A 23,430-nucleotide genomic window follows, 5' to 3' on the forward strand; every position below is an offset into this window, starting at 1 on the left:
AACACTTAAAAGTGATTTTTAGATTATCACTTGATAGGTGTTTTCTAAAAAGAAAAATACTTTTTTAAAATATTCCAAAAATGCCCCCAAGTGATTCCTTTCCCTTTCACTCACTCTCTCCTTCATTCTCTTCATCCATCGCTCCTCATCCATCGCTCTCCATCTGACCGAAGGTAACCCTCTGTTCTTTTCTTGTTTTTTTTCTTTTTTTTTAATGTCTGATTGTCTTGAAATATTAGTTAGGGTTTTGGATTTTAAGATTGTTTGGTTAGGAGGAAAGTATGAGAAAGCATTTCCAACTGTCTAAGATACATTTCTTCTCTATTTTCTCTCTTGATCTAGTTTTCTCAAGGTACGTCAAGTTTTTCTTGGTTTTTTTTTTCAATCTCTGATTTGATTGTCAGGAAAGATGAGGAAAGGATGAGAAGATAAGGAATATTTGGAATATTTTCTTCCATTTTCTCTTTTGGTGTTTTGGTTGCAGAAAAAATTAGGGATCCTTGGCTGGTCATTTGTTTGATCATTTGCAACTCATAATTTTGCTTAATAGCTTCTGATTCAGGGTATATGTCAAGGTTTTAATGGTTCATGTTTTCAGAGGGTATTTTGATTTTGTTTATATGATTCCGTTTTCCTATGTCTTCTTAACAAGCAGGGAAGCATTGTTTTTCTTTTTTCGGATCCTAATGTTGATCCATTGTGTGATGAAAATGACTATACAACTATGAAACTTCATGAAACCCAAACAAAAGCCAAAACCATGTTTGGTGAAATTAGGAAAGTAGTGGAGAGTAAAAAGATTGCCTATATGTAAGCAGTGAATGAATTTCCCATAACAGAGGATAAGGATATGTTTGAGGATAACAGAGGAATTTGATCTCTTTTTTACTTTGAGTAGACAGGCTGTGATGCTTTGTTTGGTCTAATGGCAGACAGTTTCTGATAATTAAGCTTTGAAAGTGAAGAATTTTGGAAACTGTATTGACTAGTAGAGTCAGTATTTTGCACCTTTTGATTCTTGGAAGTTGAAGTTCATGTTGAAATATTCTGGTATAAGAAGTGAGTTTCTAGTTTTGGTATAGAGTTGGGCACTCTGGATTTGTACTTTCTTTATCCAAAAGAAAATGCCTTGATCCATTTCTTTTTTTATACATATGGTTTGACAAAGCTAAGACAAATTATTGCCTTAGCTTTATGCAGTTCCACTGAATTATGATAATGAAGAAACTGCTTTATACATATGGTTTTCAGAATTTTCTCATGGAATGTTGTCTTGATTGAACTTTTTCTGGTGCCATTTGGCCTTAACTGTTTCTGGTTCAGGATTATGATTTTTGGTGCAGATTAGGGTTAAAATCAGTTACTAATCAAATGGTTATCTTCTATAATTATCCTGTTTGGCTAATGTTTGGGTTTTGAAAATGTCTCTTGTAGAATGTTATATTGATTGAAGTTTTTCTGGTGCCATTTGGTCTCAAATGTTTCTGGTTGCATAGTTTTAAAATGGTTTATTAATAGTGTTTATATTCATTGTGATGATTCTTTATGATCCTCATTTTTGGCTGATGCTAGGGTTTTGCAAATGACTAGTGTTTTGCAAATCCTCGTCCTCTTGTTAAAATTGTATGTTTTCATGTCATTAACCACCAGTGGTTTTTTTTTTCCTCTCTTCTTATTTCTATGCAAAATTTTCCAACTAGTTATGAGCGTGTATCGTCAATTGGTTATACCATCCACCTGACGTATTTTAAAGCTTTTGTAAGACTATCTCTTGCTAGGGAATTCTTCTTTATCTAAGCCATCAAAGAGATTTTACTGCATCAATCAAACATTGGCCCAGCATGTACCGAAAAAGTAAGATAGCAACAAAATTGAATTGTCCCTTCTATATAATTTATGTCAGGGTTCTGCACAAAAATTGAGGTCTCTACTTGCCCCTCTCTCGGAAAAGCAGTCCTGATATAATTTCATGGTTGTTTCATTTCCTTATTACAAAATACAAGATATTTCTCTACCAATTTCCAAAGAAAGTTTTTTTCTACTTCTTTCTACATCCTAAAGGGGGCAATATAGTTTATTCTTTTACAAATCTTGAAGAGTCAATGTTTCTTCTGCATCTATCATTCTTTTTTTTCTTTTTTGGGTGTTATATTGGTTGAGGACTAGTTGGAACTTTGGTTATCAGTTGCAGTCCAGCTGGAAAATGTTACAAAAGTTTGTGAAGTTTGTTTTCCTGAGCGTGTATTGAATTAGCAGGAAATGACTTGTTTGTTAAATATAAATTGTTTAACCTTTAGTATTCAATGATTACTTATTCATGATAGTGAAGAATTCATGTGTACTGCAAAGTATCTTTCTTAAAATTGATTACATGTTCTTTTATGCTTCATTCCTGTATACATATATGTACCTATTTTTTCTTTCTTTTGCAAAGATGTAAACAATCATGCAGTCAACCTTTTTTATACTTGGTTGGGGAAATTAAGGCTGCAAATGGGAACATAGGTTGCTAGAGTGTAAGGGGAAGTTCATATATTTTTGACTTCTAGGGACTAAGGGAGTAGGAAAAGATAAATAAGCAAAATCATAATAAAACCAACATGGAAAAAGAAGAGAGTTATCACCTAAATTAGAAAAAATATATCCTGTATTCAAATATTTATATATAAAAGAAGAGAGTGAAGCGAAGAGAAAGGGGGCATATCTCTCTTTTAACTAAGGATTTTGGGTCTAGGGGCATATCAGGATATTGGGATGGGGTTTGACTTAAAGTTGAGTCAAATCTTAGTTTAATCAATCCAGAACAATTCAAAATGGTAGGTTTAGTACTTCCAACAGTCTCGATGTTACTGGTAACATAATGTTGGTGCTGGTTACATAATGGCATATTCCTGGGATTGTACCTTTGTAACACAATTATTTTTTATTAGAGAATGAAGTACAAAGCATTTGCCTGAGGGATTATTCAAGAGGGACTGGTAGGTTTTAACTTCATTCTTTATGACATTTCTGGATAAAAATGAAAAAACCTTCTAAATTTAAACATGTTTATACAAACATTAAGACTGAAATCTCTTCATAAAGGGGACAGAAATCTTACACAACTAGATATTTATGGTAGACTAAGCTAAAGTAGCTAAATCGGAAAGTATCTAGTTCTTCTTGAACTTCTTTTGAAACTAGTTTAGCTAGAAACTTCAACTGCCTGGATGAGTGATATTAAGACTGATACGACTACCAATGAGGATTTCTTTTCAACCAAGAATATTACACTTGAGGATTTCTTTTTCTTATTTGTTTATTATGTTTTACAGAATCTGCCTATATGATGCTCAATATCGAGTTTACATTTAAAAAATTTAATCATACCAAGTATTGTTTACACTAGATAACCATATTTTCTTGATGTTTTGTTCCTTAATTCTTTCTTTATTCTTCATTTTAATTGTGTGATTCTTTGTTTGATAATTATTATTTCGCTAAAATATATATTCTTTTATATAGAGGATGTCTAGCAATATAGTTCAACCATTACAACAACCAAGTGGTGAAGAAAGGGAAAAGCAAGGCAAGGCTTATTGGGATGATATTACAATGGATGCTTTTATCAAAGTTTGTGTGATTGAGACTGTGACTAGAAATAGACCAAATTGCCACTTTAGCCAGTTGGGATGGAAAATTGCGATAAAAACCTTCAACAATTTGACTGGAAGAAACTATCAATATAGGCAACTTAAGAATAAATGGAGTTCTCTTAAAAAGGATTGACAACTTTGGAATACCTTGATTGGAAAAGAGACTGACCTTGGGTGGGATCCTATGAGACAAATCATCAATGCAAGCAATGAATGGTGGGAAAAGAAATTGAAGGTATGTTTTATTTATTCATTAAATTTATTTGATTAATTTATTTATTGGTTATGAAATATGATAAATTAAATACTCTTGTAAGAGAATCCTGAAAAACTATAGGCCGTTTTGAAGAATAGATTGAGAATGCTACGAGAAATGCATAGTTTTCCTCTTGAAAAACAAGTAAAGACTGTTATTGCTTCAGTGACTCTTCACAACTTTATAAGAATTAATGCTAGAATGAATATGAAATTTAAACCTTATGATGATGACGAAGGGTTGCTTCCACTTAATGAAGAAGATAGTAGAATGGATTCACTTGTTGAGGAAGATGGTTCACATCATACAAGAGAAATGGTAGAAGAACACGATCGAATTGCAAATCTTCTTATATCTCATTGATGTTTGATTATGACTCTAATATGTAAGTATATAATTTTCCCCCTTTTTTTGCTATGAAAACATTTGTCTTCTTATTTACTTTTAATTAGAAAAGTTTTTTTTTTTTTTGGAGAAATTAATAGGTAATCATATATTGTTTTACTTTGAAAATTATCTTTTATTCAATGTTCTATTTTATTGATTTAGATGTTTTTTGTAAATTTTTTTTTTAATTTTATAATAGTGATAAAAAAATTATTAATTTTAATTAGAAAAGTCTTTTTTTTTTTTGAGAAATTAATTGGTAATCATATATTGTTTTACTTTGAAAATTATCTTTTATTCAATGTTTTTTTTTATTGATTTAGATGTTTTTTTATAAATATTTTTTAAAATTTTATTATAGTGATAAAAAATTATTAATTTTAAACTAATATATAATCAAGTAATTTGTTATATCATGATTGATATTTATTTATTAATTCAATTCTTTTTGTAAACATTTTTTAAAATTTTATTTAAATCATAAAAAATATTATTTTTAGTTTTTTTTAACAATATAAATGTATATATTCTTTTAAGATAGATGTTTATATAGTTTGTTATAATGAAAAGTTTTTTGTTTATCATACTATTTTTTTTAGTAATTAAAATTGTATGTCATTTTTTGTAATTTATTAATATTAAAAGTGTTTTATACTTATACAATATATTATTAAAAACAATCATTTTTTCTTATTCTCTAAATGTTTATTTCAAACCAAGTTAGCATTTTAGTAAATCTAGAATTAAATCCATAATTTCAGTTCTTCAAATTAAATCTATAAAATTCAAAGAAAAAAAGAAAAAAAAACACATTAACTATAAATTTTGATGATTGAGCGCATATATAAATAAAATTAGGCAAAAAGCCCCAAAGCATACAGGGAGTATACGTAGAAGCTTACGCCAAAACAAAAACAAAACTCACCATCCCTTAGGGAGTGGCAAGCCATTCCAAAAAGCCTAAAAGCGAAGAGGACTCCTCTCCCATATACACCCTAGCCCAACTCCACAAATTACAAACAAACGAATTCTTTAATTTCTGAATAGCTAGAGATCCCCCCTAAATGCTAATCTATTTCTCTCCTTCCAAACCGTCCAAAAAATACACAATGGAATGGAAGTCCAAATCCTTTTCCTCTTTTTCCCCACAAAAGGGCCCCTCCAACTTTCTAACATCTCTTTAACTTTCTCTGGGAACACCCAATTGGCCCCAAACAAGGCCAAGGCAATCTCCCACAGAGTCTTTACAACTGTACAGTGTAAAAGAATATGATTTACAGATTCCTCTTCACAACCACACAAAAAACACCGGTTTGGAAGCTGCCATCCCCGTCTTTGAAGGTTATCCAAAGTTAGGACCTTCTCCCAAGAAGCCTCCCAAGCGAAAAAAGCAACTTTGGTTGGGACCTTGTCCACCCAAATGCTCTTTTTCGGGAAGGTAATGTCATTTGGCCCTGTCAACAACTTGTAGGCATCTCTAATCCGAAAGCGACCGTGTCCCTCTCCTTTCCAAATCACAGCGTCCTCTTCACTAGTGATCCTCAAGTCCCTCAACAAATGCAACATCTCTCCCAAGGCATCCAATTCCCAATCATTGGAATTTCTTGAGAGTCTTATGTTCCACCCTCCTTGACCTAGGCTCGAGTCCCACATCTCATTTACCGAAGCATACCTGTGAACCGCCAGAGCAAACAACTGGGGAAAAGCTTGGGACAACGCCTCGTTGCCGCACCACAGATCAGTCCAGAACCTTACCTTAGTCCCCTTGCCCACTTTGAATTCTATGTTCTCCCAACACCAAGATGACTCCTTCAGAATATCCCTCCAAACCCCCACCCCAAACGTTCCGCGGGCCTCCTTAGTTCTCCACCCAAAGCCCAACTTGCCATACTTCACCCCAATCACCTTCCTCCAGAAGCTATCTCCCTCAAAGGCAAACCGCCAAATCCATTTCCCCAACAGGGCCTTATTCAAGAGGTCAATTTTCCGAATGCCAAGACCCCCACTCTCCTTTTGGGTGCACACCACCTCCCAATTGATAAGATGGATTTTTCTTTCCGTACTTCCTCCTCCCCAAAGAAAATCCCTCTGGATTTTTTCAAGTCTCTTTACAATTAGCTTAGGCATGCGAAACAGAGACAACTGGTATATGGGCATGCTAGCCAAGGTACTTTTGATAAGGGTAATCCTCCCGCCCTTTGACAGATATTGTCTTTTCCACAAGGCAAGCCTTCTTCTCAATCTAACCTCAACCCCATCCCACATTGCCCTAGCCTTGTACTTGGCTCCCAAAGGCAGCCCCAAATAGACAGAAGGGAGGGTCCCCACTTTGCACCCCAACTCCACCGCCAACATCTCTATATCTTCCACTTCCCCAACCGGGATTACTTCACTTTTATTGAGGTTTATTTTGAGACCAGAGGCTGCCTCAAACCACATCAAAATCCAGCTTAGGTGGGTCATGTGACTTTGTCTTGCTTCACAAAAAATGATCGTGTCATCAGCAAATAGAAGATGGGATACATTTATTTCCATTCCCCCTCTCTCTTGAATGTTGCAACCTGAGATGAAGCCCCCATCAACAGCCCTTCTTAACATAGCACTTAGGACTTCCATTCCCAACACAAAGAGGTAGGGGGAGAGTGGATCTCCTTGGCGTAACCCCCTAGAATTGGGGAAATAACCAGCTGGCACCCCATTCACCAGAATTGAGAAGCTTGCCGATGAAATGCACCACCACATCCATTTCATCCAACGGTCCCCAAATCCCATCTTTCGCATGACCTTCATGAGGAAGCTCCAGTTCATGCTATCATAAGCTTTTTCAATGTCCAGCTTACAAATCAGCCCTTTCTCCTTACTTTTGAGCCAATGGTCAATCACCTCATTGGCTATGAGTGATGCGTCTAAAATCTGTCTACCCTTCACAAAAGCGTTTTGGTCCGGCGAAACCACCTTGTCTAACACCCCCTTGATTCTATTGGCTAGCACTTTGGCCAAAAGCTTGTACAAACCCCCAATTAAACTGATTGGTCTGAAATCCCCCAAGTCCTCCGCCCCCCCTTTCTTAGGAATGAGGACTAGGAAGGTAGAATTAAGGGACTTGGCAAAAGATTTTTCTTCAAAAAATTCCTGGAAGAACTCCACAATTTCCTCTTTCACAAACTCCCAACAGGATTGCCAAAATGCCACTGTGAACCCATCCGGGCCTGGCGCCTTATCACCATTCATCCCCATCAATGCCGCATAAATCTCTGCCTCAGTGAAAGGCTGTTCTATACCATCAGCTTCAGCCTGGCTTAAACTTTGCAGCTGCAGCCCTTCAATATCAGCTCTCCAAGACTGTTCCTCCGTCAGCAGCTGCTTGAATTCATGCACAACCCCCTCTCTTACCTCCCTCTCCTCCTCCAGCCACCTCCCATTGATTCTGATCTTATCCATGGAATTATTTCTTCTATGGGCATTAGCCATCCTGTGAAAGAATCCCGTGTTCTTGTCGCCTTCCCTCAACCACAATTCCCTAGATAGTTGCCTCCAGTGTGTTTCTTCCAAGATCACCCATTTTTTGAAAGCATCCTTAGCCTCTGTTTTCATCTCTGTCTCTCTTTCAGTTAGAGCCCTATCCCTTTCCACCCTATCCCAAAATTCTACTTGTTGCAAGGCAAGGTTTTTGTTAACTTCAACCCTCCCAAAAACCTCTCTATTCCAGATTTTTATCTTCTCCTTCAGAGACTTCAATTTTGTGGCCACTCTGAAGCTGGCCCTCCCCCTCCCCCCGGCCTCCTGCCACCAACCCCGAAGGAGCTCCTTAAACCCATCCACTTTGAGCCACATATTCGCAAACCTGAAGGGGGAAGGGCCCTTCCTGACCCCTCCACCATTCAGAAGAATGGGGAAATGGTCGGATGTGGGTCTGGGCAGCCTACACTGACTAACCCCACTGAAACAGTCAATCCAGTCCTGAGACACGAGAAAGCGGTCCAATCTAGCCCAAGCTTGGTTATTCCTTCCCCCACTCCACGAACCCACCCCCCCTTGCATAGGAATGTCCAGAAGCTCTAAATCATCCACTACCTGAGCAAACCTCCTCATGGCGCCAGACAACCTCCCCTGATTGCTCCTTTCCTCAAGGGATAGAGTGACATTGAAGTCTCCCCCTACGCACCAAGGATCATCCCAGATTCCCCTTATAGCCCCAAGCTCCCCCCAAAGGGTCTCCCTTTCATCTTTGGTAAATGGACCATACACCCCTGTAAAAATCCAAACCTTCCCATCTTCTACATTCCTCAGTCTGCACGAGATTGAGAACTGACCCCTTTCCAACTCAATGATTTCCAGTGTCCTTTTATCCCAGCAAATCAGGATCCCTCCTGCGGCTCCCTGAGCATCCAGAGCACCCCAGCCAATGAACCTCCCGGAGCCCAAACTCCTCACCAACCCCTCATTCATGGACTGAATTTTCGTTTCCTGTATGCAAAACAAATCCACTTTCTGTTTTCTAATTATAGCTTTGATCATTTTCCTCTTGGAGCTGTCATTAACCCCGCGCACGTTCCAACACAAGAGCCTTATTTTCATTGGACTTCCAAGATTTGGCACCCTCTTCCTTGCCCAGTACACTTTTTCTTCCTCCCTCCCTCATAGTTGACTGAGCATTCTAGTCTTCTCAACTCTCTTTCAAATTTTGATTTCTCCAACAGGGCTTTGTTATGGATTCTTTCTCTCCTTTTCCTGATTTTGCCCATAAACTCCAAAATGTCTTTCTCCAAGCCCTCCGTCGAGAAGCCAAGGAATTGACTGAACCTGGCCAAGTCACTATCCTCCCATCTCGCTTCCACCCATCCACTCTCTTCTTGACATAATGACCGGGCTAGGCACAGTGCCTTGCTGTTATCCTCCCTACAATCTTCACTGATCTCTACCAACTCCCACCGTTTCCCTTCATCCTGCTCTGAAATCCCAATTCCATTGCACGGAATATCCCCCTCGGTTGAATCATCAAAAGCCCCAGAGCGGTCGAAAGACTTCTTCACAGAAGTCTGACCAAAAGGAGAAAGGGAGGAGGAAGAAGGTTCAAAGGCCACCATTCCAAGGGAAGGAGGGACAAAATCATACCTTGCGTCTTCCTCCAGCAGTGCGCAGTCGGTCCTGGAGATCCCCCCCCGCTGATTCTCATTTCCATGGGTCCCCCACTGACCATCCTTCACCCAGAAGGAGGAAATAGCCGCATCTGGGCCCCTTGACGGCCTTTGAATGCACTCCGCATCAGAGAGGCCCTTCTCCGCCTGGGCCTTAGCTGGAGAAGCTGGGCTTTGAGGAACCAGCCCAACCTCTTTAGGCAGGCTTGAGGGCGATGCTATTTCCATGGGCTTCCCAGGCCCGTATTTAACTAGCCCAGCCAAGTTTGTTTCAGGGGACTGGTCCTTAGTCCACCCAGTTGGCCTTGCTTGGCCCAATAAGTCCAGCCCACCCAAAGCATGAGCCTTTTCTGAAGGCCCATCTTCGCACCGAGATGGGTTTGAATTTTGGCCCGGTCTGCTGCACTGACCACGCGTCCCATCAACAGACAGCAGAACATCCTCGGGCCTCGGGCCCTCCATCACCCCCTTCACGCGCACCCTCGCGCGTGCGCCCTCGTCACCCCCTTCCTCCGTTCCCATCGCGACAGCCTTCCCTTTCATTACAGTCGCCGGAGCCTTCATGACTGGCCTGGTTTCCCACCATAGAGTTATCAAAAAACAAATCCCTTCGACCCAAATCTCCACCTCAGTAGGACGAACCTCACCGTTCCGCTTCACCAGGAGACGTGCCCACTGTAGTTCTTCCATTTTTTCCATTTGATTATCCATCGCAAGAAATCCCCCACACGCATCCCCAATCCTCCTCAGAATACCCTGCTCCCACAAGGAAACAGGTAGGCCTACTACTCTCACCCATGCTTCACTACACCTATCCCCTTCCCTCAGACATCCTAACTCCGGCCTCCACTTCTCTAATCGGAGGATTAGCCCCCCGACCGACACACTTCCGCTCTGTGCAGCTTGCTCTGCCTCTGCCGGGAGCTCAAACTCCATTAAAACCTTACCCTTCTCCATTTTTGCAAGCCCTAAATTTCCTTTGAGCCTCCAGATTCTCGCTAATTTGGTTCCCCACCCTCTGAGCTCATCCCCCTTTCCTGCATTAGGGTTCCAAGACCCAACAATGCAATGTTCAAGTTTGGACAGATTCCGACCCACTTCCTCCTTAGACGCCTCTACCCTTGCTACTGATCGTTCCTTCCCATTCCCCATTTTGATAGCATCCACATATGTCTTCGCCAAAAAATGCTTCGGCCGTGGCTCGTCTTCCTTCTGCCTCTTACTGCCTCCTTCTACACAGCCCAGTCTCCGGAGTAATTCCACCATTGAAGCCCAGCCACCCTTTGTTCCTCTGCCTTTGGGGATAAAGACGCTGAATCTCTTTCTTTCCAGATCCGCGACCCCCAGCCGGAGAAAGCATCCCCCTCTATTAAAATCACGCGTCAGAGAATACTCCCTCCCGTTCTCCTTCCACTCTCGGACCCACCTCACCATCCTTGCATTTTCGATACTCAGAGTCAGGCACTCGAATACTATTCCAAGGCTCACCGGGCCTAGTCTAACCCACGACGAGATCCCTCCTTTTCGTTCTACAATCGTGGCTTGCAGTCTGTCTCTCCTCTCCTCCACCTCGACCTCGAACATTTTCGATTCCACGCTGAATCTACCCCTTCTGACCTTCTTCTCGGGCCTCGCATGGCGCTCGCCCCCTGCAAGATCTATCGCTCCCCCTTCGTCGCCGTTAACTCTCTCTCTCGCGAACTTTCTCTCTCTAACCCTCACTCTCTCTCTCTCCTCCATTTTTTGCATAATACAAGCATTAACCAAAGACCTCTTTGTCCCGTCCCTATTCAGATTTGAGACTAACACATTAACTATAAATAATCAAATTTTACATTGTACTAAGCTTTCTCCACAAAAGGAATTTATCAATATGGGTTGACATCAAGTCCATGAATGGCATTATAGCAAGGCTGCCAAATTTAGAATTTTTTACCATAATTTGATTACCAGAGAATAAGATTTTCTTTTTCCCTTTTTATCTGTTTTGCAATATTTGAGAGAGATTTGTTTTGTAATGATGGCATAGATTTGTTTCCTCCCTATCTTTGGATGGTAGGGCAACGTTTAATTTGGTAGAGAATCCAGCATCATCAATCATTACCATTGCATATAAAAATCATGCCCTAAGGTAGGTTTCTCTTTTCTGGTTCCTTTTTTTTTATTTTTTTATTATTGAATCATTTCTTATAGCAGCATTTAAAGGGAATCATATGTTTGTGATCAAAATTATTTGTCTTCCTATGCAGGAGATGTCTAAGGCCCAAGTATTCCTCCAATGCCTCGTGCTCCTCCTATGTGCAGAGCTCTTCCATTTCGCACTTGCTGATGTTGGCGTGGCAGCCCAATACAGACCCCCATATCTACGTAAATATCCCTTTCACAATCAAAAGCTATTAACCTTGTTAATTGACCAGGATGCAACTTAGGCAGGTTAACTCAAACCAACCTGACATATAGGCAGGTTTGGAAGGTCGGATTTATGGTTAAGCCAAGTTTAACCCGATCACCCTTAGATTAAATGATGGTTTATTAATTCCAGTAGAGTTTGGATTAGCCATTAATTTGATTCAACCTGTCCAAGTTGCAACCCAATGCTAATTAACCTCCATAACTGAAATTAAACGAAGGTGTTTATGGGTTTTCTGAATGCAGCCACAGCCTGTCTGCTCAGGAGATACTGGCACAGCAGGCCAATATGCTCCCCCATATCTGCGTAAGCACCAAAGACCCATAACTGTAATTCAAAGCTTCCAAACTGACACATTCTTTTCTTTTTTTAATCTGGGAATTGATACAGCAACTGCCTGCTATGGCAACGATGTGTCTAAGTTCCCATCAAGCAACTTATTCGCGTCAGCCGGAGATGGGCTATGGGACAATGGGGCAGCGTGCGGCAGGCAGTACTTTGTCAGGTGCTTGAGCGCACAAACTCCAGGGACATGCAAAGCTGGTCAGATCATAAAAGTGAAGATAGTTGATAGAGCCTCTAGGAATGGAGTGATGCTTGTTCTTTCTACTATTGCATTTGGGGCTATTGCTAATCCTTCTGCCGCTTTGGTTAACATAGAGTTTACCGAGTAAGTGTCATCTCTTTCAATATTATTTACATTGAATTATCTTTCAGGTAATTAATTTTAAAAAAAAATTATTTCTGCTGGAATTTTTAATGTTCTTGTGTGGTGCTTGATGTGCGTGCTGGGCTTGAGGGTGTCAATGCGGATCTACGTCTCTGAGGGAGGTTTCTTTCTGCTAGTGAGGTTTCCATTCTACGTTTCTCTTGTCCACTGCAAACTCTAAGCAAAAGCGACTTTTGAATTTCGATAAAGGTACCAGTTTTAGCTTGAAGTCTTTCAAATTAATGGCAAAATTCAATTTCGGTTTCTGTGATTACATGGCTGTGTTTTTAGTAAATCAATGTATGTGAGTCTTGCGTTTTGGTGGTTGTGTTACATAAGTGGAGTTCTTTTGAGTTTTTGAGAGTTGAGGAATATCCAGAGGTTAAGCTTTTCCGATGAGCAGTAAATGCTGGAATTTTCATGATTGTCATTCATGCCTTCTTCCGATGAAGATCCAGGCCAATGGCTAGCCGTAAAGCACCTAAATGCCAACCCACCAGATTCAGTGTTTTTTTTTGGCCTATACGCCCCGATAGAAAGGTACTTTCTCTCTCGTTTTGGCCTATACATTTTGCTTGGTTGTTAGTTTTAATGCTTCTTGTGCTAGATGAATTCATTCTCTACATAAAATGGTTATACATGTGAATGGTTACATACTACACACACACTCAAGGTTTTATGGCACCATATCATAATGTACGCAATTAGTTGAATGATTTTCGTAGTGATGGTGAAGCTGGAGGAAAAGAGGAGATACTCAACCAATGTCATGCAAGATTAAGAAATGTCATTGAACGTGCTTTTGGTGTTGTTAAGGCGTGTTTCCCACTATTGAAGAGAATGACACCTTATTCGTTTACTACTCAAACAAAATTTATCATGACATGCTTCTCCATTCACAATTTTCTTCGACAAATCTCAGTTGCGGATAGATTATTTTCTGAATATGAAGTGGAATTGGAGAGTAACAATGCAAATCAAAATCAAAACTCAACTACAAGCAGTTTTTTTGCAGCATCTGATCAAGAATTCATGCAATAGTTTCGAGACCAAATCGCAAATGAATTCTTTCAAGTATTTAATTAACTTGTCATTTTTAGCTTTTTACCATCGTAAGAAATGCAATGTTTAGATATTAGCTTATAATGTGATGTCTTTGGATATTTGAAACTATGTACTTGAATTGTTATGTTTTTTCTTTAATTTGATTTGGGTTTTATCAATTCATTATTTTTCATATTATTAAGTTTAGATATTTTATTTTAATTATATAAAAAATAAATATATTAATTATTTTTTGTAAAGATGATAATGATAAATTATTTATTATAACAATTTTATTATTTTGAACTTTTTAAAAATACGATAAATTATATTTTTTTTTAAGACATTAAATTATTAAGATATTGATTTTTAGTACATAAAAAAACAAATAATTTAATAGTTAATAGAAATAAGATATTGAAAAAACAAAAAAACTTAATACTTAATACTATTAAGCATTATTTAGTATTAAGTTAAATATAAGTTGTATTTAGAATTAAACCAAAAAAAATAAACGCCACTTAAATGTTGGAAGAATTATGCCGATATTACTTCTAAAATAGAATCAATCTTTTACATTAAGAAATCTATATGTTTTATGATTTTTAGCATATCCCAAAAACATCGATTTGATACCTTTAAGACCTATTTTATTTCAATTCAAAATGTATTCTTAAATAGATTAAATTTGGTTCTCTGTTTTTATTTTTTTACCATAATTCATATGGTATTTTTTCCAAAGCTTTATACCATGACGACCAATTAGGAAAACTACACTAGCAATTTCTGCTAGTGTTGTATTCTTTCATTCTATTCTACCATTTTGATACACGCGATGATCAATTAATTAAAAGCCTGACACATGGTAATGCAAGAACCCCTTCATTTTCGAAGCAGGTTATGCTTGTTATTTAGAGCCATTGCAGGCTCTGGGTATATGAGCCACAGTTAATGAAATTGCCCAGAAAGAATCATACTGGTATATAGATAGCATTTCATCCCACCAGACTGTCTTGATTTTAAAACAAAATTAGCTTATGTCATGAACCATAATTTTCATGATATCATCATCCATTTTGCTCTGATGCATAACCAGCAGCTTTAGTACCCTATATATAGCTTTGGAAAATGGTTTTGAATCATCACCTGATGCATATTCTTGAACCATACTGTCCACCTCAATTGAACTACACCCTGGTGTCTTGTTCATATACTTACTACTCATGAGTTTCCTCATCCTCGATACACCATCCCACTTTCCCAAGTCTGCATAAAGATTTGAAAGCAAGACATAGTTCCCCGTATCGTCTGGTTCAAGCTCTAGCAGATGCTCCATTGCAATGGCTGCAATCTTGAGATTGTTGTGACTTCTGCAGGAACTCAATAACGAACCCCAAATAGCCGAATCCGGCTTCATTGGCATCTTCTTTATGAGTTCAAGAGCCTGATCAAGGCGTCCAGAAAGACCAAGATGATTGACCAAACAGCCATAATGCTCAACCCCTGGTTCTATATTGTAATCCCTTTTCATGGACTCAAAGTACCTCAATCCCTCATTCAAAAGGCCAGCATGGGCACAAGCTGATAAAAGACCGACAAAGGTGATGATGTTGGGTTCAATCTTTGCCTTCTGCATTTCTTGAAACAATTCAATAGCTTCACGAGCTCTTCCATGATTTGCTAGCCCTACGATCATCGTACTCCAAGACATCACATCCCTCTTATTCATCTGATCAAACAAGCGACGCCCTTCATCTATACTTCCACATTTTGCATACATTTCGATCAAAGCATTACAAACACAAATGTTGCGCAAAAACCCGGCTTTATCTGCATAAATATGTATCCATTTCCCTAACTCAAGAGCTCCCAGCTGGGCACAAGCTGGTAAAACAGAAACAAGACTAATCTCATCAAGCTCAATACCCACCATTTGCATTCTCCGGAAAAATTCCAATGCATCTGCATAGCACCCAATGCGACCATACCCGGAAACGATAGCTGTCCAAGAAAATATGGTCTTGTCCTGCATCTCCTCAAAGATGGCCCTTGCCCTTCTCATCTGCCCTAATCTAACATGCCCTGAAATGAGGGTATTCCAAGAAACTGCATCTCTTTCAGTCATTTCCTCAAAACACCCTGTTGGCATCATCCAAGCTATCACACATCCACCATTTTTGTCATCAAAAAGCTACTTTGTGAGAGTGAAAACTTGACTATGTGGGCATGGATTTTCTTCAATTCTACCATGTTTGGGCATATTTTCAAGATGGGTACAAACGTATCTTCCATTTCTCTGATTTTCAAGGCCCTAAGCTTCCTGGTCATTGATGATCACGTGGCCAGTGACTTCCAGTCTGAAAATTTGTCAAGTTCTTGAGGCTATCATGGCCCCAAAGTTTCTGACAGTGATTTCAAATGGTTATACTCCATTCTGACAGCCTTCAACTTTGAACCTTCGTTGAGGAAAACTCAACAAGGAATCAAACACTTTGCATCTGATTAAAAGGGTGATTGAAAACATGACGTTGGAAGAATGATCAAGCTGTTTAGGAAAAATAAAATATAACTATTTTTGGATAAAAAAAACAATTTAGTAATTTTTAAAATCTTATATCCCATCAAACACTTGTTAGATAAAATAAATAAATAAATAAAGATTAAATATGTCAAAATGAGGTTATATGTATAATTTTCAGTAAATAAAAATATTTTTTTCAGATATAATTATGGTCCCCTGGTTTTAATCAAACATTTCTTTTAACTTAAAAGCCCTAATAATTATGACCCGTTTCATTTAATTTTCTAATTGATAATTAGTGAAATTTTTTTATCAAAAGTCTCCTCTCTTTTGAATTATTATTATTATTTTTTGGTATGGAAAGGAAGGTAACTAAAAAATATAATAATATTTTTTGTTTCATTCACAACTTGAGGCAAAAAAATTTATTAGTGAAACAACTTGAATATTTAGAAGGTAACTCGAAAACCTTATTTTGATTTTCATTCCTCTTGTTTAATTTGTTTACTTCTTTTGCCAATAATTTAATAAATATATCATAAGGTTGACCAATTAACTTGATTTTATATTTTTTTTATAAAAATAATAATTAAAAAAATCAAAAATTTTCTAATACTTTATGACTAAATATATATTATATAATACAATCCAAATTATGGTAATTTCATTAAATGTTTATCAATTTGGCTTTATTCAAACCAAGTAAGAATTTTAGTAATCTAGAATTAAATCCATAATTTCAGGTTTCTTCAAATTAAACCTATAAAATTCAAAAAAAAAAAAAAAACACATTAACTATAAATAATCAAATTTTACATTGTACTAAGCTTTCTCTACAAAAGGAAATTATCAATACGGATTGACATCAAGTCCATGAATGGCATTATAGCAAAGCTCCCAAATTTAGAATTTTTTACCATAATTTGATTAACAGAGAATATGATTTTCTTTTTCCCTTTTTGATCTATTTTGCCATATTTGAGAGAGATTTGTTTCCTCCCTATCTTTGGATGGTAGGGCAACGTTCTGTTAAGCTTAATTTGGTAGAAAATCCAGCATCATCAATGATTACCATTCTATATAAATCATCTCTTTTCACCTAATTGCTATAGCAGATATCAATCATACCCTAAGGTATGTTTCTCTTTTCTGGTTTTTTTTTTTTTTTTTTTTAATAATTTCTTATAGCAGTATTAAAGAGGAATCATATATTTGTGATCAAAATTATTTGTCTTCCTATGCAGGAGATGTCTAAGCCCCAAGTATTCCTCCAATGCCTCCTGCTCCTCCTATGTGCAGAGCTCTTCCATTTCACACTTGCTGATGTTGGAGTGGCAGCCCAATACAGACCCCCATATCTACGTAAACCCCTTTCACAATCAGAAGCTATTAACCTTGTTAATTGACCAGGGTGCAACTTAGGCAGGTTAACTCAAACCAACCCGACATATAGGCAGGTTTGGATTTAAGTAAGCTTTGATAGTCATTTTTAATAATCGAATTAGGTTTGAATTAAGTTTTTTCAACTCGAATTCAAATTGGGTTGAGTTCAACCAAGTTTGGACATACCTAACCCTAACACAGTTTAATATTAATTCAATTTGTTTTAGATTTTAATATTTAGGCAAACTTGAATTTAAGCAAGTTTGGATAGTCATTTTTAATATTCGAGTTGGATTTAGGTTAATTTTTTTCAACTCGAATTCAATTTAGGTTGAACCCAACCAAGTTTGAACAAACTTAATCCTAACCCAATTTAATATTTTTAAAAAATTTATAATACATAATATTCATTTTGTTTTAGATTTTATGAAAAATATCTTATTATAATTATAGTTTATATATTTTTTATTTTTCTAGATGACAATTTTTTTTTTTTTTTTGTAATCTTAAAATTTTGTGTCATTCACTATTTAAATTTTAGTATATATACTTTTTATTTTTATTTTTATTTTTAAAATGATGTATCTCGAACCATAGAACCTGACCAACTTTGAGTTTAATATAACTAATTTGAGTATAACTTGATCAATCTAAACTAAAAAAAATTAATACAATTTAAATTGAGTACCTTTAGAAACTGTGTTGAGTTTGAGTTGATTGTTCGATAATTCCAGTTGACTTTGGGTTAGCCATTAATCCTATGCAACTAGCCCAAGGTCGGATTTACGGTTAAGCCAAGTTTAACCGGATCACCCTCAAAAAATGAGATTAGATTACAGTTGGGTTTGGATTAGTCATCAATCTGATTCAATCTGTCCAAGTTGCAACCCGATGCTAATTAACCTCCATAACCGAAATTAAACAAAGGCGTTTGCGGGTTTTATGAATGCAGCCACAGCCTGTTCAGGAAACGATCCATCCCCGTTCCCATCAAGCAACTTATTTGCAGCAGCGGGGGAGGGAGCGTGGGACAATGGAGCAGCTTGTGGGAGGCAATACCGGGTTAGGTGCATAAGCGCTCCAACTCCAGGGACATGCAAAGCTGATCAGACTATTGTAGTGAAGATTGTTGATAGAGCCCAAACCTCTGTGTCTAGACCTTCTAGGGATGGTGCCGCCCTCGTCCTTTCTACTACTGCATTTGGGGCTATTGCTAATCCTTCTGCTGCTTGGGTTAACGTAGAGTTTGCCCAGTAAGTGCCTTCTTAATTAATCTCTTTGGCTTTTTAATATTAATTACATTGAATTATTAATTTTATTCAATTATTTCTGTAGGAGTTTTTGATGTTATTTTGTGGTGTTCTTGATGTGCAGGGTTTGAAGGTTGCAATGGATGTTAAAGGCCATCTGGCTTCTCTTTCTCTTGAATATATGTATTAATATGTGGAATGTTAAGTTTCCAATTAGTTGAATAAAAATTGGATCAACTACCACTACAAATTCAAGAGATTAACATATCTTACAGATTTGAAGGTTTTGATCCTACTTTTTCCATGGCAGGGTTTGGACATATGATAGATTGTTTTGGGAAATTAAAGTCTTGTTTGGTGACTATTTTTTAAAATAGTTTTTATTCTTTAGAACAAAAGAAAAAAAGAAAATAGAAAATATGTCTTTTTTTTAATTGTTTTCATCACAAATAAAACAATTAAATTTTTATTTGTTATTTTTTTTATTTTTCTTCTAATTTATATAACTATTAAATTTTTTTCAAAGATTCTTTATTAAGATTTTTGGCTTTTCTTATATCACAATCCAAATAAGTACTACATTTTTCTAAAAAAAAATTATTTTTTATTTTTAAATCTCATTTTTCTTTTATTTTTTTAAAATATTTATTTTAAATAAAAATTATGCAAATAAGTGTTGATAATTTTATAAAATTTGTTTAAAAATATTTAATTCTTTAAAGTTCCTACTCTTCATTAATACGAGTATGGAAAATAATTATAATCTAAAATAAGTGTAAAAATAGGAGAAATATTGAACTCAATTAAAAATTTGTTATATCATACAACAAAAGTTATAAAGTCATAGTAACAAAGTTATAAAGTCATAGTAACTTATAGGGTGTGACGATGGATTTCAAAATAGAAATTCATGTTTGGGCCTAAAATTTGGTTTGTTATATTTGAATTTCCTTTTTAGTAAGAGCTTTTGGATATTTTTAGACAATTTTTTTTTTCTTTCAAAAAACATTTTAATGGAAAGTAAAGACAATATACTTAACATAAAGGTTATTTTGTTTTTATTTTTATTTTATTATTTTTTTGCTTATGCTTCAAGTTATTATATGTTTAATTAAACTTTTATAACATCAAAATCATCAATTTTAACTTCAGTTTAACCTTACATCGAGATTTAAAAATATTTAAGAAGTTATACTAATCAAGATTTAAAAAGAAAGTCAATGATCATCACTTATTATCATTAATATGTTTACATACAAACATTGGATCACCTTCAAACATGTGAACCGAGGCGGGTTTTCAAACGATAAAAACACATGACTTGACATTAGTTAATACATAAGCTACAAAGAAACTCAATACAAATCCCCTCATGATATTAAGAATGTCAATTTGGATCATTTTCGATATGAGAAAATCTAAATTAGATATACAAATTAAAATGAGAATTTCAAACTAATTGTCTATCTATGTAGAATAGCAAAACTAGTTGTACCAATTTATGTTATTAGTTGGTTGTTAGTTATATTGTTATCCTTTGTATATTATATATGTCATTCATAATGAATAGAAAGATATCTCTTCAGCTCAAATATACAAAGTTGTTATTCTGTTAAGTTGGTATCAGAGTGCAGAACTGTTCTTGCTTCCATGGATGCTTCTTCTTTTGCTCCGTTCAATATCGGCGCTAATTTTCAGATCTCAACAATGCTTCCTCCATTGCATATTCGACTCAGCCACACCAATTATTCATTTTGGAAATCACATATTCTTTTTGCAGTCCGAGGGTATGGTCTTGAAGGATTTTTAACCGATGATTGTGTCTGTCCACCTGCCATGGTAGCTGATACAAAGGATCCTCAAGTGTTTGTTGAAAATCCTAATTTCCTCTACTGGACTCGTATGGATCAATTTCTTGTTAGTTGGTTAATTGGATCCATTTTTTAAGCAATGCTTGGACATGTTATACGATGCACTTCCACAGCAGAGATTTGGAGCACACTTCATGAGGTATTTGGAATTCAATCTAAGGCAAGAATTCTTCAGTTGCGTCAATAATTAAAACTTAAGAAAGGTATTACACCTGTTGATGAATATGTCTTTAAAAAACTGAAAAAAATAAGGCTATGCTTAAATGAGAAAAACACCCAAGAGGGAGGTGAATTAGGTTTTTCAAAAAAAAAAATTAGTACAACAAATTCAAGCACAATATAATAAAAAATAAAGAGATAGAGTTAGAGAATTCAAACTCGATATTTATAGTGGTTTGACACTTCCTTATCTACGTCCATTCTCCTCAAGCTCCTAACCGAGTCAGAGTTCTACTACCTTGAAGCTTCAACCAAGCTTCTAAACTTCTTTACACTTGGATTCCAGCTCTAATGGGCTCTTACACAAACTCTTCAAGATTCAAACCTTTTGAATGCTTTAACACTCAACTTTTGCAAGAATGAATTCCTCAACTTTGCTCAAAGATAGCTCAAATACAAATCAAAGCTCAAATGCAAGTGAGGATTTTATGCACTAAGAAATAAATGAGAGCTTTTAAGGCAAAAACAAGTGGGTAGACAATTGATTGCAAGTGTTCTCTATGTAATAAATGAAGTGGAGCTCTCAAAATATAGGTTTCTAAGCTCGGGAGCCAAAAACAGAAAAAAGCAGCCTCAATCGGTCGAGCTAAGGGTCGACCGGTTCATTAGCCGTTGGACCATTTAATGCTTTGGCAGGTTACCGCTGCCTCGACCGAACCTCGATCAGAGGTCGACCGGGAAGGAGGAAACCTCAACCGAGAAGGGAAGGCTACTGAAAGAGAGAGAGTGTTTTTGGCACTCCTTGACCGGACAAAGGCAACCGATCGACCGGTTCCCTGGCCGGTTGAGCCAGTTGGCCTATGCCTCAACTGGTTCAGCCTTTTGGCCCCGAAAACCTATTTTTTTCAATTAATTTTCTTTCTAACACTTAGGCAAGGTCTTTAGGTAAATTAATATGTCAATTTTGAAACGTTTTGCCTAAGGTACATTTGATAAAACTCGAGTTTTAATGAAATCGAAATTTTAAAGAATAAATCAAGTTTTTAAAGATGCATAAAAAGATATGAAAACCCTAAGTGCACCCATGCATTCATCTTACATTTGTTTCATATGATCAAAAGTCTTCTAAAAGTCTCGATCTTGTATCCATTTGATTATTTGATGAATTTCCAAATTTATACCTGAGATTTTTTACCATTCAAACCAATTAGTCACTTAACCATGGTTTGTTATCATCAAAACCTGATTAGGAGAACCCTTTGGGCTAACAAAAACGTACATTAGCAAATTGTTTAATTGCTGCTGGTCAACCAATATCTGATTATGAGGTTATTCTTTACATTTTATTGGTCTTGGTCCAGAATATGAGTCTGTTGTGGTGAATATAACCTCTAAAGATCATATAACACTTCAACGTGTTATGTTCATGTTGCAAAATCATGAACAAAGAATTGAAAGTTGTGAATCTACTACACGAGTGGATGTTAATGGCACTAGTGCTCACTATGCTGCCAATGAGAACTCCTTCAAACGCTGGTTATAACAGAGGCAATGACAATTACCGTGGATGACCTCATGGTTCACGAAGTGGAAGAGGAGGACGGAATCGGTCCAAGAACAAACCGATCTGTCAGGTCTGTAGGAAACCTAAACACATAGCATTAAAATGCTATCATCGGTTTGACCTTAGTTATCAAGGTCAAGAAGCTACTGCCAATGTTTATTCAGCTAATACTTCATCTACAACATATACCAATCCTCAAGCTTACATGGCTGCACCAAGTTCTGGTGATCCAAACAACAATTCTTGGTTTCTAGACAGTGGAGCTACGCATCATATTACAGTTGACAACTCTAATTTGGCTAGCAAGAATGATTACAATGGCAAAGAGAAATTGGTTATTGGTAATGGTTCTAAACTTCATATTAGTCATATTGGCAATTCCAAATTTCTTTCTAATCATTTTGACAAATCTTTACGTCTTAATAACATTTTACATGTTCCTCATATTACCAAAAACCTTGTTAGTATTTCCAAGTTTACCACTGACAACTCTGTTTCTGTTGAATTTACACCTTCTTGTTGTTATGTTAAGGATCTTATCACGGGGGCCACTTTACTGAAGGGAGTACATGATCATGGACTTTATCACCTTGAGTTGTCTCCTACTCGTACTACACAAGCGTTCCTTGCTCATTCTAGTCAACCTGGATCTTGTTCTTCATGTTTTTATAATAAAAACTGCTTCTTTTCACTCTTTTGTGGCTTGTAACATTTCCTTTCCAAATAAATCACATGACAATTGTAATACTTTTGCTGTTCTTTGGATAAATTCAAAGCCAGATTGGTTGCTAAGGGGTTTCAACAACATGCTGGTGTAGATTTCTCAGACACATTTAGTTTAGTTGTCAAAGTCTCTACTATTCGAATAATTTATTGTTGCTTACAATTGGGACATACAACAAATCAATATCAATAATGCCTTTCTAAATGACATTCTTCATGAAGATGTCTATATGTGTCAACCTGAAGGGTTTGTTAGTTCTACTCATCCTACTCATGTCTGCAAGCTGATTAAGTCACTCTATGGGCTTAAACAAGCTCTTCGAGCTTGGTTTGTTCAACTTCGCAATGCTCGAGTCTCATGAGGATTTTAACCTTCCATT

General features: G+C 36.6%; 3 protein-coding genes across 7 annotated transcripts; 2 read left to right on the forward strand and 1 right to left on the reverse strand.

The window, feature by feature from the left end:
• Nucleotides 1-90: 90 nt before the first annotated feature.
• LOC117912813 (EG45-like domain containing protein) lies at nt 91-13,758 on the forward strand. Of its 4 annotated transcripts, none has more exons than XM_034827544.1 (9): nt 91-173; nt 3,505-3,870; nt 3,953-4,035; nt 4,130-4,276; nt 11,666-11,783; nt 12,072-12,132; nt 12,217-12,496; nt 12,626-12,745; nt 12,880-12,986. In XM_034827544.1, exons 4-8 carry the CDS (start codon nt 4,254-4,256, stop codon nt 12,714-12,716), a joined length of 573 nt encoding a protein of 190 aa, XP_034683435.1. In that variant the 5' UTR covers nt 91-173; nt 3,505-3,870; nt 3,953-4,035; nt 4,130-4,253; the 3' UTR covers nt 12,717-12,745; nt 12,880-12,986. The 4 variants fall into 4 exon arrangements, with proteins under 4 accessions (XP_034683435.1, XP_034683434.1, XP_034683436.1 ...); XM_034827543.1 differs by having other exon boundaries at nt 12,875-12,985; XM_034827542.1 differs by lacking the exons at nt 91-173; nt 12,880-12,986 and adding exons at nt 259-352; nt 12,988-13,758.
• Nucleotides 12,983-18,930, forward strand: LOC117912814 (EG45-like domain containing protein). Of its 2 annotated transcripts, none has more exons than XM_034827547.1 (4): nt 12,983-13,075; nt 17,345-17,462; nt 18,436-18,736; nt 18,858-18,930. In XM_034827547.1, the coding sequence occupies exons 1-4, from the start codon at nt 12,998-13,000 to the stop codon at nt 18,862-18,864; spliced, it is 504 nt and encodes a 167-aa protein (XP_034683438.1). In that variant the 5' UTR covers nt 12,983-12,997; the 3' UTR covers nt 18,865-18,930. The 2 variants fall into 2 exon arrangements, with proteins under 2 accessions (XP_034683438.1, XP_034683439.1); XM_034827548.1 differs by lacking the exon at nt 12,983-13,075 and adding an exon at nt 17,156-17,234.
• LOC117912081 (pentatricopeptide repeat-containing protein At2g20540-like) lies at nt 14,610-15,747 on the reverse strand. The gene is given in 2 exon segments (XM_034826543.1): nt 14,610-15,713; nt 15,715-15,747. Coding segments are annotated over 2 exon segments (1,137 nt in total).
• Nucleotides 18,931-23,430: the final 4,500 nt, after the last annotated feature.

This window comes from Vitis riparia, chromosome 4, assembly GCF_004353265.1.
Source record: "Vitis riparia cultivar Riparia Gloire de Montpellier isolate 1030 chromosome 4, EGFV_Vit.rip_1.0, whole genome shotgun sequence".
In the NCBI taxonomy this organism is placed as follows: Eukaryota; Viridiplantae; Streptophyta; class Magnoliopsida; order Vitales; family Vitaceae; genus Vitis; species Vitis riparia.

Bases quoted from the DNA above. Each gene is read 5' to 3' on its own strand.
- LOC117912813 (XM_034827544.1), top strand. From the start codon at position 4,254: ATGTTTGATTATGACTCTAATAT. The intron at 4,277-11,665 runs GTAAGTATATAA...CTTCCTATGCAG, and splicing joins TTTGATTATGACTCTAATAT to GAGATGTCTAAGGCCCAAGT. The intron at 12,497-12,625 runs GTAAGTGTCATC...GCTGGGCTTGAG, and splicing joins GTTAACATAGAGTTTACCGA to GGTGTCAATGCGGATCTACG.
- LOC117912814 (XM_034827547.1), top strand. From the start codon at position 12,998: ATGGCTAGCCGTAAAGCACCTAAATGCCAACCCACCAGATTCAGTGTT. The intron at 13,076-17,344 runs GTACTTTCTCTC...CTTCCTATGCAG, and splicing joins CTATACGCCCCGATAGAAAG to GAGATGTCTAAGCCCCAAGT. The intron at 17,463-18,435 runs GTAAACCCCTTT...TTATGAATGCAG, and splicing joins ATACAGACCCCCATATCTAC to CCACAGCCTGTTCAGGAAAC.